At 39.4% G+C, this 16,959-nt stretch overlaps 1 protein-coding gene across 2 annotated transcripts in view; it reads right to left on the reverse strand.

The window, feature by feature from the left end:
- The window catches only part of LOC112149115 (Down syndrome cell adhesion molecule), a 147,788-nt gene extending 131,436 nt beyond the window's left edge, over positions 1 to 16,352 (reverse strand). The window contains exons 1-2 of one of the 2 annotated variants that reach the window (XM_024276576.2): positions 15,728 to 16,352; positions 15,524 to 15,647 (exon numbers count right to left, since the gene is read on the reverse strand). In XM_024276576.2, the coding sequence (XP_024132344.1) occupies positions 15,524 to 15,566 (43 nt within the window). In that variant the 5' untranslated portion in view covers positions 15,567 to 15,647; positions 15,728 to 16,352. Of the gene's footprint in view, positions 1 to 15,523 lie in introns of both variants that reach the window. The other variant, XM_024276577.2, reaches the window with a different exon arrangement.
- Between the last annotated feature and the right edge of the window lie 607 nt (positions 16,353 to 16,959).

Here is a 16,959-nt window from a genome sequence, read left to right on the forward strand (position 1 = left end):
CTGGTTGTTATTGTAAATGCTGATGTTGCTAGCATGTAGTGGTGTCAGACTGTGTTGGGAGTTAGCATAGTCACAGTAACGTTTGTTTATCAATATCAGTCTTTTTATTTGACATATAACAAGGAAGGGGGCACTGGTATAGTGAGCATGCTAACACAGCTAATGTGTAGTGGTGTCGGACTATGTTTTTTAACTTGTTTCTAACAAGGTTGTGAGTTGGGGTAGTCACAGTAACATTTGTTGTATCAGTCTACTACGTATGTTGCAAATAAGGTTGGGAGTTACAGGTATTTGGATTATGCTAACATGGGACAAACGAGTTCAAGAATTACTGTGAACACACTTAATAAAGTCTGACTGACAGATTTTTTGTTTTGTTTCGATTAATGTGCCTTATGGTTCGCCATTCCTTATACATGACATAGTTTCAGAAATAGACCATCCATTGACAGTGCAAATAGGGGTGGGAGTATTGATCTGAGTATCGATAGTATCAACATCAAGGTGAAGTATCAATACTAGTGTGATGAGATTGATACTTAAGTCACAGTTTTTCTTCAATATGTACAACAAAAAGCTTAAATTTACTCATTCATGCAAGCACAGCATCTATCTGTGTGCAGTGTTGCCAGGTTGGTCAAAAAACAGCCCAATTTACGTAAATAACCGCACAATTTGAGCGGGAAACTGCCCTATCTGGCAATGCTGTCTGTCTGCGTAAACAACGCACCACCTCCTCACACCTAGTCCCTCACCTCCCTGCTTTATCGAAGAGCTGAGAGAATTATTAAAGAGTCACATATTTGCATGCAATGGCAGGATTTTTTGTTTTGTTTTTTATGTAATTGTATTTAATACAGAGTTGCTTTTGTTTACTTTTTTCTCTGGTTACTTTGATATTTTATCACTGCCTTTATTTAAAAAAAATAAATTTGTGGTGCTGTTTTATTAACATTTTTATTACATTTTTGATTTTTTTTTTTCAATTTTGCACTAGTTATGTCAGGAGTCAGAGTTCTGTCTCCCCCTCTGGCCACCAGCGGGAGCTGTCTCCAGAGTAAAGAACACACTGTGTTACTTAAGCACTGCACAGAGCCTTATCCAGCGCTACGTACTGTGTTGTGCCACCCTGGCTGCATTACCGAGTGTTTCTACCTGGACCTGATCTACTGTTTCTGACCCTGCTTATTCTGTGATTGCCTGCTCCCTGCTCTAACCCTCTCCTGGACTCTGACATCTCTAGTCTCTACTTGGATGATCTCATGCTCGTGATTGACCTCTGCCTGTCTTACCCTGATTTAGCTTTGTGGACTGAAAGCTGTGCTTAGTTACTGTCTGAACTAATAAACCTGCTGCACAGGGAACAATCTGTCTACCCATTTGTGACATTACCATCTTCCTACTGTCTTATGTCATTATTAATACATGTTCTATATTTGATGTATGTTCTGTTCAGATTGTTGTAATCAACTAACAAACATATTTTGTTTGCCAAAAGTCTATATCCTGTGTTTTATTATACACTTAATTAACAAACCGTTTGTCTGAAATTATTCTACTAATGAAACATTTAAAGAAAAAAATATCAATATTGGTATTGATATCAGCAATACTGGCCCTGTAATTATTTGGTACCAGATCAATACCTAAATTTGTTGTATTGCAGTAGCGCCTAATAATCCGGTATGCACAATTATGTGGAAAATCCAGTAGTTTTTTAGAAACATGAGCCAACGACTCAGGTGGCTGGGTGTAAGACTGGTATGCAAAATACTATGGTATGCAAGAGACTATGGTTCACTTCCCAGGGTGTGCAATGAGCTCAATCCAGTGTGGGCCTTTGGGAAAGACCCTTCATGCTACCGTCTTCCGGGTTGTGTCAATAAGGGCATCCAACATAAAACTCTCTGCCAAACTACCTGTGCAAATCAGTGAAAGCTGCTTCACTAGCGACCCCTGACAGGATTAGCCAAAAGGTGAACAACAACATGATAGTAGAACAGTTTTACAGAATAATACAATATTGTTTTGTGTTTTTGTGCTTTTAACGATCAATTCATTTGAATTTTGACCCATGAGTCAAACCTCCCTAATGCTCACTGGCTTTTGACTTCTATCCACATTTTTCTCTGCACTTCAGAACTATTCAGGAAAGGGCTTCGAGCCCCTGCTGGTTTCCCAACCAATATTGCAGAAGCAATAATAGCATTAGGAGGCCTTGGTGGCCCTTTGAAGATATTCCACTGTCCCCGTTTTGTCCAGCAGATGCCTGTGACCAGCAGCTGCTGAAGTGTGTTAATGTTGATGTCACAGCAGCTGGCTTTTCTCATCCTATTAGCGCTGCCTACCATTATCAGCCCCCCTCCCTTCGCCTAATGCTTCTGCAAACTGCTGCTGCATGCCACGCTCATTTTAATACTCCAGACTCATTTGACTGTCTTTATAGACTTATCATATTAAACATTTATCGCAGCCATTTCCCTAAACCAAGCATGTTTACTCAACACTTAAGGGACCACAACACAGCTCTTTCTGACACCCCCCTCATCACTCCACATCCCGCATTCTGGTGCTCACCTTTCCTTTATTCTTCTGTCTTTCTCTCCCTCCATTTCTGCAGATTGCTTCCGCCTGACTATGGTTTAACAGTCCCCCCCTCCTGTGTGTGGTTATCCGTTCCTTCAGAGGCTGGGATGCAAAGGCCAAGGCAGCTTAGGCTGGCAAAAATGTATTCCAAGTCTTTTAGTGCTTTGCAGTACAAGCTTTAATTTAATCATCTGATCAAACATTTATTAACATAATCACTTCTGGGGATGGATGTTCCAGGTAGAGACTGACTCAGAGCAACTCATAATAGACCTCATCTATGTGTTAAGTGTCCACAGAACACTTAGTAACATATTCATAACTGCTGCGTGCTTCAAGGAAAATGTGCCAGGTCTTGTCCAGATGACCTTCTTTGGTACAAGAGAAATTTCCTGTTCTTCCTCGTACGGTCTCTTTACTGCTGGACTCGATGCATTTGAATGTGCCATTTCCGTGGCCTCTCGCGTGATAGTGCATAAGATGGCTCTCTGCACCTTCACACCTTGCGCTGAGCTGAGCAGGTCTGGGAATCTAGGAATACCACAGAGTGCTAAGATTATTGACAATGCAGTCAGTCTCTCACCAGGCTGGGGGATCGATCAGTGGCTGGAAGAACATAAATCAGACTCCTGTGGCTCCATTCCATATAACACCCTAACCCACCCACTCAGCGCCCCAATTAAGCACACACATTCTGGAATACAGCGTATGCACATGAGAACACACACCCTGCAAAGCCTCTCAACTAACAACATAAAGGTGCATGGAAGCGCACATAAACACAAGCAAATTACCAAATAAATCACCCAATTTATACACCTCCGCCACATGCATGCACACAAAATCGCACACCTTATGATGACAGCGCCTTAAAAATGGTGCGCTAAAAATAGCCGCCACTAACTTGGTCTTAAATCTTTGCATCTGTGCCAGGTTTAAAAATAAAGAGCAGTGTCGAGAAACCAAGCTGGACCCATTTGTCTTTCTGTCACACTGTCTATCCAGCTTTACCTCCTCCATTATCCCCTAGCCTACTTTAATATTGGGAATGTGGGCAGACGTGATGGTGAAACATCAAGAAATGCAGTCTGGAATAATTGGATTGTAAAGCAGCAAAAATGTGATGGCTGAAAACTGCAGAAGGGGTGAAGAGGTTTGTGATTTATTTTTTCCTTCTTTTTTTTTATTTTTTTTTTTTTTATAAAAAAGGATGTCCATGACATGCAGGAACAGAAAGACAAGCTCAAAGGCAGCGTTGGACAGGCTGCCATAGGCTGTTAGTGAGCAACAGTATATCAGGTACATGCATCATGCTCTGGCTGGAGTCATGGGGATCAATTCAGCCTTGGGCCGCTGAGTGTATCGGGTTCAGAGCCCGGCCCCGGTGTGTGGAGGACTGGATTAAGGGGCAGTATTTATGAGGTGTAGCGTGAATGTTTGTCTGGCTGGGTGATAGATAGCAAACTCATCACACCTCTGTCACCTGGCCTCACAATGAACAAAAAGCTCTGGCCTGACATTACAAGAACTAACAGAAAAATGGACAGCAGTCGGTTCAATGGAAGCTCTTCCTATTTCTATGTTTTATCTGAATCATGAATATAAATCTGAAGGAGTCAATGTTATTTTGGTACCATCAAGTTACTGTCATAGCTTTAAGTTTCAAGTTAGAACACCAGACTTCTTGGTTAATTCAACAGATCCTTGGACAAGTAAGTTATTAGTTCTGGTGCGGTTCGACAAAGAAACCAAGTCCTGACAACTGGATGTAAACCCAGAGATATACAGAACCTACCTTCTGCTTGTCCTTAAGAAAGGAGTACATAACTTTAAATATGTTTTTAAATATTTTTTTTCTCCAGTTTCACACAGCGTGGCAGTGTGCACTAGGAGTTGCAGTGTGAGATGTGTATGTTCTCCCCATATCTGATTCAGGTGATCTGTCTATCTTTTGTTGTTCGAGGTTCAAAACCATGTTCTGAATGAGCAGTAAGAGAGATGTTTATTTGTCTCTCTAAGGCTTCGTGATGGGAACTCATCTAACCACCTTTCAAAGGCTGGGATATAACTAGGCAGTCCTGACAAAATCCCACACAGGACTGAGTTGTCATGTAACGGTTGGTGTGGAGAACTCAGGAAAACTTGAGCCTTGATGAGAGGATGTTAGAGAATTAAAATAGAAATTTGATATGCAGAGGTGAAATCTAGAGAACACAGTGTTTTCATTTGTTCAAACAATGATAAAAGGTGATACTCATATTGGGCTTTTCTACCTTGCCCTTTAAGACACGCTCTGATGAAAACTGTATGTACAGTCACTGTCCCATTCACACATGCACACACACATTCACACACTGATTGTAGCTCCACTTGTGCCAACCTCAACCACCAGGAGCAACTTGGGGTTTAGTGTCTTGGCCAAAGAGAATTCGATAAATGAGTGGAAGAGGTAGGAACCAAAGCTGCAATCCTTTGTTCAGAGGTCTACCACTCTACCTCTGCACCACAGGCACCCTGTTTGTTTAATGCAGGGGTGTCAAACTCAATCGCACAGGGGCCCAAAACACACCTTAGGTCGCACGGGCTGAACACAATAAACATTTATTGAACACACTAAAACTAAACTTTTAAAACTTTAAAAACTTAACTTTTTAATATAACTATGAATAAAAACAAGTAGGAATATTATTCCAGAATATATCAACTTAAACCTTAAATAACTTTCAATATTTTACTGTCTATAAAAATGTATTTTGTCAAAATTACACAAGTTAGAAATGAATGCAAGATAACATTGTGTCATTAATAACAACAAAATAAAATAATCTGGAAGGCCGGATATATTTACCCGGAGGGGCCGGCTCTGGCCCCTGGGGCTTGACTTTGACACGTGGTTTAAAGAATTAACATTTATCAATTTAAGAAGATGTACTTAAATATTATATGGTTATAGTTAAGAAAAAAAAATCTAATTGTTTGATGGACCATCGTCCCATCGTTCTCACATGAACAGTCGACACCCACGGTGGCATCATTGCCTAACAGACAAAAGGTGGAGACAGTGTTTTAGCAGACTCAACTGATAGACAACATGCTACACATTCTGTTTATCAGCATTTCTGATTTGACAGTGCTTAAAAATCGTTTTATGAAAAGCTCTTCCTGGATGTCCACGCTTAAAAACTTGCAAGTTACAGTTGGTGGTTTGATTTTTTTGGCCATAGCTTTTCTGGTTGCCCCCTTAAAATTGGACTCAATGAGACAAATTTAATTCAAGGTTGACTACAACCAGAAGAAAAATCAACAAAATAACTAATAATAACTAATTTTATTTTAGCAAATTGAATATCTTATGGTGAACAACAAAAAACCAAAAGAAAAAAAAAGTCATGAGTCAACATCTAGTGATGCTGGCCTTTGTCAGATGTACACCAGCAGTCGTAAGGTTTGGCTTTTACTATCAGTTTAATTTCTTGCACCTGTTGCTTGGACTGTTTGTCAGACTCTATTGGTTATAAATTAAAGTCTGTGATCTTGACTTCCCCTTGATTCAATGCTTATTTATCCTTAGCAGCAAGTATTAAACTTGAAGTTTATTTTATTAGGTGTACTTAAGCATGGGTATATATAGCACGTAAACTGTAGACCACATTGTCTAGGAAATATACTAACTGAATACTTCTTTAGACGAAATGGGAACATTTTACAAATATTTACAGCAAATAGTATATAAAAAGTACACTTCAAGTATACTGCCTCACTTTTAGTATGGACTACTTGTTGTACACGTAAGTAGACTACTTTTCGCTAAGTAAAGCTAATGAAGGTGGATGCCTGCCGCTAGATTTTTTTTTTTTTTTATTGTACTGTAGTTGTTAGATTGCTTAATCTAAACATATATTGTTGCTCATAACCCCTTTGTTTTTTTTTAGTTTTTTTTTTTTTTAATTAATTTTGGTCCAGAGAACTTTGTTTCAGTTTTCAGCAAACTCTTCAAGAGAAAAAGTTTTTTTTTTTTTTTTCCATCACAGCTGAAGTCCTATAAGAGACAGCACATCCTAGAGCGCTGTCCACGGCCTTCACCGTCAAGTCACAGAAACATCCTGCTGCAGCTGTTGATCCTTCCCGAGTTGTCCCTCGCTTCTGTCACCGGTTGTCAGTTCTGCACCCATCAAAAAGAAGCAAAGCATGTGAACCTTCTTCAGATAGTAAACCCAGAAGTTTGCCGTCACCCAGTATCTGAGTTGCACTCTACGGTTTTCCTTCGTTGCGGTTCCTGCGCTTCCTGGTGGTCAGGAGGACTTACTGCAACTTATTTGAATTTTTACCATCAAATTTTGATTTGGTTTTATGGTATCAGTCCAAATTTCAAAACCATCACCTAAATTGTATCAGCTTTTGTGAAATATTAAATAACTCATAAACAAATTAGTTTATCTTCTATTGTAAGAAGACACAAAGACACATGACGTAGCTTGTAAAAGTTGTCTTGGCCAATTATAACGCAGGTACTGCACTTTGTCATGTTTGTTTTCATGTTAAGATGCAGATTGCTATAAATTGGTGGCTCTTGAGATATTTTAAAAGTAGGTCAGGCACCGACTCCACTCTACTTTTAGTGGGACTGTACATGTGCTTAATCCACACTGTGGAGCCTTCGTGCTCGATCCCCATTCAGTGGGAGTGGGGCTTAAGACACAGCTCTAGGGGGGACTTTTCCTCTCAGAGCAACAGTAAACACAGTGGGAAAATTTTGTGGTGTTTTTTGTTGCTAAAGTCTAGAGATTACAGGCAACCCCCCAAAAAGGTTCACACACAGTCAATTTTTGACCTTAAGATTTTTTATTTTTTTTTTGTCAACCAGGATTTTTTTTTATTGTAAATAACACAGAAGATAATACTTTATTTTACGCACTATAGGGCACTATAAGGTGCACTTCCAATGAATGTTTTTTTTTTCACACTTATGTATAAGATCAGAGATATCAGAGATAATTATTATTTATTAACTTTGTTAACACCAACTCTAAGACTATGTCTGAATTCACTCCCTACTCTCTAACTACTAAAAAACTATAGTGCAAGACAACCTGGTGCCCTGAATTTTGAAAGCAATTTGGACACATGCCAACCACTTTTTTTTTTTTAAACATCACCGATTTCACAAAGTGAAAATCTAATCAATACAAGCATTTTACGAGGTCTGTTCATGAATCCACTGTGTTCTGATGATGAAAACAGTGATGACGTATTAAAAAAATACATTTAAACACATTTTATTCACAAAAATAGTTTAAACCAAATGCATTGTGGTCTTTACTTGCTAATGTAGTGAGCATCAGAGAACACTGGTATTTCGCAAAGACTACTGGGAAATTTCAAGTAAACTCGATTTTGAAATTGTAGATTCGGAGAGCATTACAAAATGACAGATGCACAATATAGTGAGTAGTAAAGGAATTCAGACATTGTGTAGAACTTGTTTGTAACGTATTAGCCAAGACGGACTAGCCGTGTTAGCTTACAAACAATAGCTGAAACTCCCAACCTTGTTCGCAATACATAAAAAACACAGCTAAGACCACTTAAACAAATATTACTGTAACTATGCTAACTCCCAGCTTTGTTAGTAATACACAAAAAATCACAGTCCAAAATGCTACACATTAGCCACTTTAGCATGTTTTCCAGAACACCGAACCTTGTTTGCAGAAGGATTCATCCGTAAAGGTCTATAAGGCATTGAGGGTTATAAAGCACAATGTCATTTTTTTTCTTAATAAAATTAAGAATTTTAGGGATCCTTAGCCTATGGGGAGGAAAATGTGGTAAGAGGATTTATGAGGCATCACTGTGAAAAAGAATCAATGATCAGCTTTTACATAGATTTCAACAAAAACTGACATCCAATTTTTGCCAGAAGTTTGAAAAATGTCATCGACTGCTTGACTGTAATTGCAAACAAGCTAGCTGCTGGTCAGCATACATTTATTTTAATAGAGATTTAATGAATTCATATCATTGTTTATGCTTGTAGTAGCCGCTGCTGTACCCAGTTTGTTTACCTTGTACTGTAATGATAGGAATTTGTATTTTGACACAAGAACTTGTTTTTCTTTTTTTTTTACTGTTATGCGTTATGAATTCTTGAAGTTTTAAAATGAGCTATGGTGGAAAAACAATCCGTTAAACAAAGTTTGGATTTAAGATTCAGCTCTTTAATGCGCTGGGCCATGGCGTTAACATGTATGAACTGATGGGTTAAAGACCCACTCCAATGAAAATTGTGTTTTAACATGTTCTTGTAGCACTTCACTGATGATGGAGGACTAATTTAAAATAATTCAAAATTAAACTGTGCTTTTTATTTAAATTGTGATAAATCATCACCAGATGAAAAGCCACTGGCTGAAAAAACTCAGGTTTATGATGCAACAACTCTAATGGTTGGGCTAAAATCTCCCTTTCCAATTCTAAATCCAGACAAATAGATCCATTAATGTCTTAATTTTTCAAAACTGGATGTCTGGACAGCTCCGATATTGCTCTGTGTTTTTTGCTACTCTAATGTTAGCTTGGGCTTGTGAGCTGTTATAAGTTAGCAGTAGAGAGTGTAAACAATGAGTTGATGGGAAATTAGCAGAGGCTGACTTCCGCACCAACAGCCCCGCCCACAACCCAGAGGCAAATTTCGAATGGGCTCCTGCTGCTCTGCAGAAAATATGTCTTAAAAACTGACACAGGCTGTTTGATTTGGGACCAAAACTGCATAATCAATCATGATTTTACAATGTAAAAAAACACAGTTGGAGCAGGACATTAAAAATATTTTTTCTTTAATAGAAAAAATCTTATAAAACAGCAAAGAATCATATCTGCACAGAAGATCTGGTATTTTTTTCCTGCCCTAGCCTGTTTTAAACTGTCAAATAAAGCTTTTACTCAAGCTCCTTCCCTGCAGTACCTGAGCAGCACAGCAAAATAATATAACATGTCACTTTGACAGGTGCTGAGCACATTAAAAACATCCTCTCCACTGCGCGCCCTGTCTGAGAGGGAAACCCACGCCAGATGTACAACAACCTCACTTTGCACGCATGATCAAACACCTACATCTGGGTGCTGAGGGCTTTTCTGCTCTTCCCGGCGGATGCTAAATGATATCGTTAACATTTTAATGCAGGAGACATTTACACATGGGCTTGCGCAATTACACCTCTGATTCACTGCGATCTAGACAGACACAGTGTGATCAGTAATTAGATTTTACATTGGGTGAAATGCGGCACACGCACAGCCACACACACATACAAAATCACCAAAGCTTGCTCCTAATTAGAGAGCCAGACAGACTCGAGGAGGTTTGGTACAGTGGTGTAGCCCTCATTATGGAGCTAAGATGTATGAGCTGGGGTATCTATTGTGATCGCACATCGGGGCATCCATTACCCAACATTAGCAGCTCTTTCAACTGGAATCACGCTCGGAGTTCAAAATATAACCCAACAAACCCTTTTACAACTCATACAAGTGAGCAAGACTTAAGTGGGTTTGTTAACTTAATTTAGCCCATTAGATATTCACATTAGACTGAGGGTCCACAAAATGATCAATCACTTAAATGAAGGCGGCATGTTTTCAGGAGCTAATTTAATTTCATGAGCTATGATTCTTCTTGTGTAGCCAAATCTTAATTGTTAATCAGAGGCAGTGATGGCTGTGATTGCAGATGAAACACCGGTGAGATTTCACTCAGCCTTTATAGAGCAGACTTGAGAATCACCTCACAACTCCAGCAGTTGGAGTTGTCATCATCACGTTGGCCTCGCTGCCTCCATGCAGATTTATGGAGGCGATGCGAGGGCTGGTTCCCTCTCACTGTTTGCAGCCAATTTCAATCCCCACCCCACCCCAGCCTCTGTAGCATTTCCATCCAGGGTTTCAGGTTGCCAGTAATGTGAGGTCATGCAAAAATTGGCAAGCTGACTAAAGTGGGGAGCTACTGTGAGCAAGGCAGGTCTGGACGCTCTGGAAGCGTTCCCCTACTATTTCAAAGTGGACGTGTGTGCTGAAAGGTCACGGCTAATTGAGTTCAGAATTTGACTGTATGATTTCATGACCTCTGGATAAATGCTCATTTATAGATGGCATAGCAGATAAGTCCGCCATAAAGCCACAAGCAGCTCCAGGTTAAGCAGTCTGCGTGTCTACAAATCATCGCCGTCTCTGACTCGGAGAAAGAAGTCTTGTTTTGTCTCTCCAAAGAGAATTTAAATGAGTCAGATTAGGTTGTTGTGCTTTTGCCTAGCGGCAGTTTTCGGGTCTACGTTCAATATTTTCTCTCTTGCACTGATGACTAAATTTATAGATCCTCATTTGATAGGCAGATGATTGCAGAAACATTATATATTTAAGGAAAATAACCATAAATCATTGTGCCAGTTAGCAGATGGATGTGTCAAATTTGATATTTTAATATTATTTTCCTTTGAGAAGTTAAAGGAGAGCACGTTAAAGACCAACTACAGAAGAAATTGTGTTTTTGGTCTTTTTAATATGTTCTGGCATTTTTCTGATGATGGAGGACATATATAGAGAAAATTAAGCTTCAAATGGTACTTCTGAGTATTTTATTTTTCAAGTCATTGTGAATCAAGAGCAGACGAAAAATGACAAATGAAATAAATGTAGAAGGTACAGGCTCCCTGCTCAGCTTCATTCAGATGCATCCAGTTGTAGACATATAGGTTCTTGAACATCTTTGTTTTCCTCGTCCAACTTGGCATGTGGCTCCAAACTGTTTGGCTGGACAGCTTCAATATTGCTAACCATTTTGGTTGCAATGTTAAGTTGGGGATGTGAGGGGCTGTAAGCTAGCAACAGAGAGTGTAAACAGTAGGGGCGTATGAAAAAACGATTTGGCAATATGTCATGATATGTCATTTTGTGATACCTGTATTGATTTAAAATGCTTACATGGCAATATTTTATTAATTATTGATTGCCGTCCTTTACCGTCTAACTTATGTTCCTCTATTTTTTTCTTATCCTGAATTATTTTTTTTGTTGTGAAAATTCGAACATGTTGGCTGTTCCCTTTAAGAACAAATATTTCTTAGTTTACCTAAAGAAAAGCACCATCAATTTTCTGGTGTAAAAGCAACTTGTATGTGAGATACAGTTGCAATGCTTAACGTTGTGATCATTAAATAAAATTAATTTTACCATTTTATTTTAATAAATGAATACTCGGGTAGAGTTTTTTTTCTAAGTCATACTGCTAAAAAAAAACTGTGAAAAAATTGTTTTGGTACAGTCTCGTGATATATCGTGATACACATCGTATTGTGAAACACGTATCATAAAACGTATTGTATCGTCAGATTCTTCCTCATACACACCCCTAGTAAACAGCGTTTCACTGGTAATGTTAAGTTGGGGCTGTAGGCAAACAGCAGAGAGTATAAACAGATGGGTGATGGGATGTGGGCGGCGTTGCAACGGACAAACGGTCGAGGTAAAATTAAAATGTCCAAGATTAGAACACAAGTTTTTTTAATTTTTACTAGGGCTGTGAACATTAACACATACGATTAATCAAAAAGAATTAACGCGTTAATATGTATTAACGCAAATTAATCAAAGAATCATTCCTTCACTTTAACTCGGCGGTTCAGGCTTTCACGGTGTGCATTAAAACTTTTCGTCGGGTAGTATCCCGCTTCACCATGGTCATGTAGAAAAGAAATAAATATTCAATCGGTTTTTAGTACTTTATTCTTGCTATTTTTGTGGTTTAGATCACATTTTCATAAAAAGCGAACTAATTGATCCGTGGTCCAGTGCCATATTGTACAAATACATTTTGTCTGGTAAAACATTGTGATTAATTGTGATTAATCCCAACATAAAAGTGCAATTAATCAGATTGTTTTTTTTGTAATTGACAGCAGTAATTTAAAATAAATGTTCTAAATGTAGAGTTGTATGTGTGATGTCATATTGTGATTATTCGCAGATAATATGTGGTCGGCAAATACTGAGACTAAATAAAAATCATAGTGATTAATCGCGATTAATTGTTTCCACTTTGCGATTAATTAATTTTTTAATCGATTCGTGGCCCTAATTTTTACTGAAAAATGACATCATAATAAAAAAAATACTTTTGAAATAGCGTAATAGATGATTTGAGTAAGTTTTTAAGGTCTGATGGAGTATTTGTTCAAGGAATCATGATTATGTTCATTAGTAAGGATTTCAAAGCATTTTTAATGGGCTAGTTTTGTAAAAACTGAAAAAACTTGTGCGCACTGCTTTAACACGAAAGGAGTCAAAGTTGTTTGGTCTACTTCTGTTTACAACCCCTAAGTACACGTTTAAATGTTGTCTCTATTGTCTTTTTATGAGAAATTTCTCTGTGACAAAATATCACCAGATTCAGAAAAAACTACAGCTGATAAAGATGCACGATCTGAAGAGACAGCAACACTACACCTGGTTTGATATAATTTCATAAGAAGCAGATGAAAACCTTCACCTAACATGGTGTTGAGTTGAGGAGACTTGCCAAGTATCAAGGTTTGTAATAAGATCATCAGGAATTGGAGCCAAATGAAGGTGGCTGCTCACACTCTCCTTCCTGTCCTCATATTCTTTTACTGCAAGGCAAAATTATCCCCAAATTTGAGAATTACAGTCTTGAGAAAGGATCCTTTAAATGAAAGACAAAATAATCTGATTGGCTCTTTTTTGACCTCTTGTATGGATGAAAAAATAACCAGAACCCTTCAGAAATTCACGCTTGCTTGTTTCCTTTTGTTCATATCAATAAAGTAGGAGAATGAATGTAAATACAGGCCTTTTAAGAACTTATCTGAAATAAGCTGTGGGTTTTGCACATTTCCCTGTTTCTTAAATCTATATAAAGCATCTTTCCATGATGATGTTTTGTTTAACAAAGTCAAGGGAAAGTTCTTAAGATATTATCTCAGCTGTTTATTTTCTGTTGCCTTCGTTTTAGGTCTTTGTGTCCAGTTTGTCAAATTTTAGGGCGTACTCCCTTGTGAAAACAGAAGTAATCAGCATCCGTTCTAATATGTTTCAATGATGCCATGACTCATAGCCTATAGCCTTCTACACCACATATTGAAGAGTGAATGGGGCATCGCTTTAGGACGCAGCTCCTGACACCCATAAAGGAGGTTACCATAGAGACAGGCCAGTGAGTAGGCCTAACTCTAAAACAGCAAGAAGTGTCTGGAAACCAATCTCTGCACTGACTCCAATCTACAAGGTCATTCATTCACTGTGACAGCGACTGCTCACACGATGAATGCCTCATTTTCATGATAATCAACAAAATGTCCAGCGACAGAAGACGACGCAACACAACCGGGTTTCGCTGCAGTGATGGAGAAATTAGGTGCAAGCCACTGACACGCGTTCAAACAGAGCTTAAAAACATTTGCAGGGCAAATGACAGACACATGAAGCGCAATGTCTACACCGAACGCCGTCTGCGGCTTAATCCCTATCAGTTATTTGCCACAGGCCTCCTCAATAATCCCTTATGCAATAAACGGACACAATCTTGCATGGCAGCTGATCTAATGTCAGACTCAGATGATTATGATTAATGAGGATTCTTCATTGTTCCTTTATGAGTTTCAGCCAAAGCTGGGCTGAGGGAGATACCATTTTCTATGGAGTCGATGTCAATAAACCGCACCGATTCAGGGTAGCCTCGGCTCTGAAAAGGAGTCGACGCACAAATAAAAATCCATTTTGTTTCCGCCTTGTTTTATCATTTTGGCCAGAAGGGAATATCCATTTTGGGGACCCGCTATAACAAATCACAGCCCTTTTTTATGCGGTTAAACATATTCGTACCTTCAAATTTCCATTTTTGTATTTAGATTTCTAAAATTCTGTCGTGTAAAACCAACTGACGTTTGGTTTGCTTTGTTCCAAGACTCGAGCGAACCCCGTTTTCCCCATTTTCTTCCCCTCGCCTTCTTCTGGTCTCCCTGTGCTTGTTTTCGTACACACCCAGGCAGCCATAATCCCTCCTTGCACAAGAGGCTCTGGCCAATAAGCGAATGCAATAAACTGTATCAATTTTCCACCATTGATTATGGATATACTATATAAGCACACAAATGTGCTTGTGTGGGGGGCAGATGCATGGATTCAGGTATACATTTACACACTTACAATAACCAAAAGCTCATAGAGTGTTTCAACTGAAAACAGCTCCTGCATGCTGGGGGAGAAAAACTCGGCCATGTTTGGGTTTTGTTCATTTACAAAATACTTTTGAAAAGAAAATTTTACACTCAAATGAACGAATATTACTGGAAAATAAGGAAAAATCAGATCAAATGTCTGCGAAGTACAAATTTCCAATTGTCAAAGTGTGTGTTTAAAAGCATCGCTTTGATTCTGAAGATTTTTTTTAAATTATGCTGACAGTGGGGGAGGTGGAAAGGGTTAAATGAAATGTCCATTATATCAAAGACGTCACTTATTACTAAGGGCCACAGTGAAACACCAGAGACAAAATCAGGATAAAAACACATTCAAAAGAATTATCTTTTTTTTAAAAAGAGAGAAAAAAATTAAATGTATTAAAAATGAGACAACCACCTTTCCACGTGATCTTTCAGCCAATTTCATTTAGGTCAGGATGTGAATTTGAAGGCCAGAAATGTGTCTAAGGGTTTGCTGGAGAGCTTAAAGGATTTAAAAAGCAATTCTTCCCTCCTGCGTCTCCCTCCTTCTGACAAGGGTGTCAGTCTTTTTGACAACCCATTCCATATGGGTCACAGGTGACCTCCATTCCCCCCCTGCTCCTCAATCATTTACAGTCTACCTGTGATTTTCCTCCCACCGTGGATAATCAGCACAAACAATGACAACAACAACAGCAACTTACCATTCAAGATGCTCTGGAAAAAGATAAAAGCCAATATCCACATGCCCTGTTCCGTTCAATCCCCTCAAGCTATGCTTTTTCTTCTTCCTCCGACCGGTGCCTCCCTGGGTCTCTCTGCTGTACGCTGGGGGTAAGGTTAAACATTTGCCTCTGTCTTGAAGCAAATCCGTCTTAGTCTTTACACTTTTAAAATGTCCTTCTTACTTTTTTTACCCCCGTTCTTTTTCTCCTTCTTCTTTTCTTTTTGGTGCGCTTGGATAAATGAGCGTCTGTGATTGTCTTTGGAAGAGCTGCGCACAGACGCGTCTCCGGCGCTCCGCGTCTTGCTGCTTCTCCCTGCAAATCAAAAGGATGCTGAAGGGGTGAAGCCCAGGTGCAAGTGATGCTGAGTCAGAGCGGTTCCTGCAGCCGAAAATCAATTCTGTAAACAAAATAGATCTTTTTTTAAATTATTTCTTTAAATATCAGAAGCTCCGGTTCCCTAAAAGAAACATTGACTCATGGGTCATCCTCGGGTTGGAAAAAGAAAATACAAGACAAAAATATATATTTGTGAGGAAAAATAAAGCAAGAGAACTAAGGAGTGAACAGTGAGTAGAGGGTTGAGGAATGAAAAAAATTCTCAGAATCCAAAGTCAGATCATCTTCATCGCCTCTTTGCGTCCAGCAAGAGGCGAGCAAGCGCATCTTCCCCGCTGTCGCTCTCTAAACACACCCCACTGACTCTCTGAGTGTTCCACAGAATAACCCTCTCCCCTGCCCCTGCAGACGCTTTAATTCCTCATTGCCTTAAAGGAGCAGAGACGGCTACCGGTCGCTGGTGAGGGCAGGACACTCGCTGGAGGTGGGGAGGGGGCGCGCGCGCTCAGCGAGCGGGACATTTGCATTAAGGAAATGAGGCACCTGACGCACCGAGGAATTTTTACGCACGGAGTTTGGAGCGGCTCAGTGAGGAGAGGCGCAGGCTGCTGGTGCGCACGAGCTCTCAGTGCCCAAGTGTGGTCGGAATTTATTTTTTTCATTCTTTCTTCTTAAAAGTAAATGAACATAATTATGTTTTTTGTTTTAATTGGTGGCTCAGTAAGTGCAATAAAACAAGAAGGGTAGTTCCCCCCACCTTAAAGGATTGCGCACATCTCTTAACTCCATCCACCCGCCACCTCCACCAGCCCTCCATTTTAACGCGTGCCTTGCAGTCAAGGGTAAAGGCTGGAGGAGCCTGTGGGCCTGTCCACGGAGCAGGGTTACACTGAATGTGATAGGCTGTAACCAGCAGCAGTCTGCAGCTCAGTCTCTATCCCACATGACAGAATGCTACTGAGAATGAAATCCCAGTCTGTACCTCAGGGTGTTCATTTTGCATGCTTATATCCACATAGAGGGAGGGATCTTTGAATGCCGAATGTGACAGAATGGTGGTGTTATCAACAATGTAT

Source organism: Oryzias melastigma, linkage group LG13 (genome assembly GCF_002922805.2).
Source record: "Oryzias melastigma strain HK-1 linkage group LG13, ASM292280v2, whole genome shotgun sequence".
Lineage (NCBI taxonomy): Eukaryota > Metazoa > Chordata > Actinopteri > Beloniformes > Adrianichthyidae > Oryzias > Oryzias melastigma.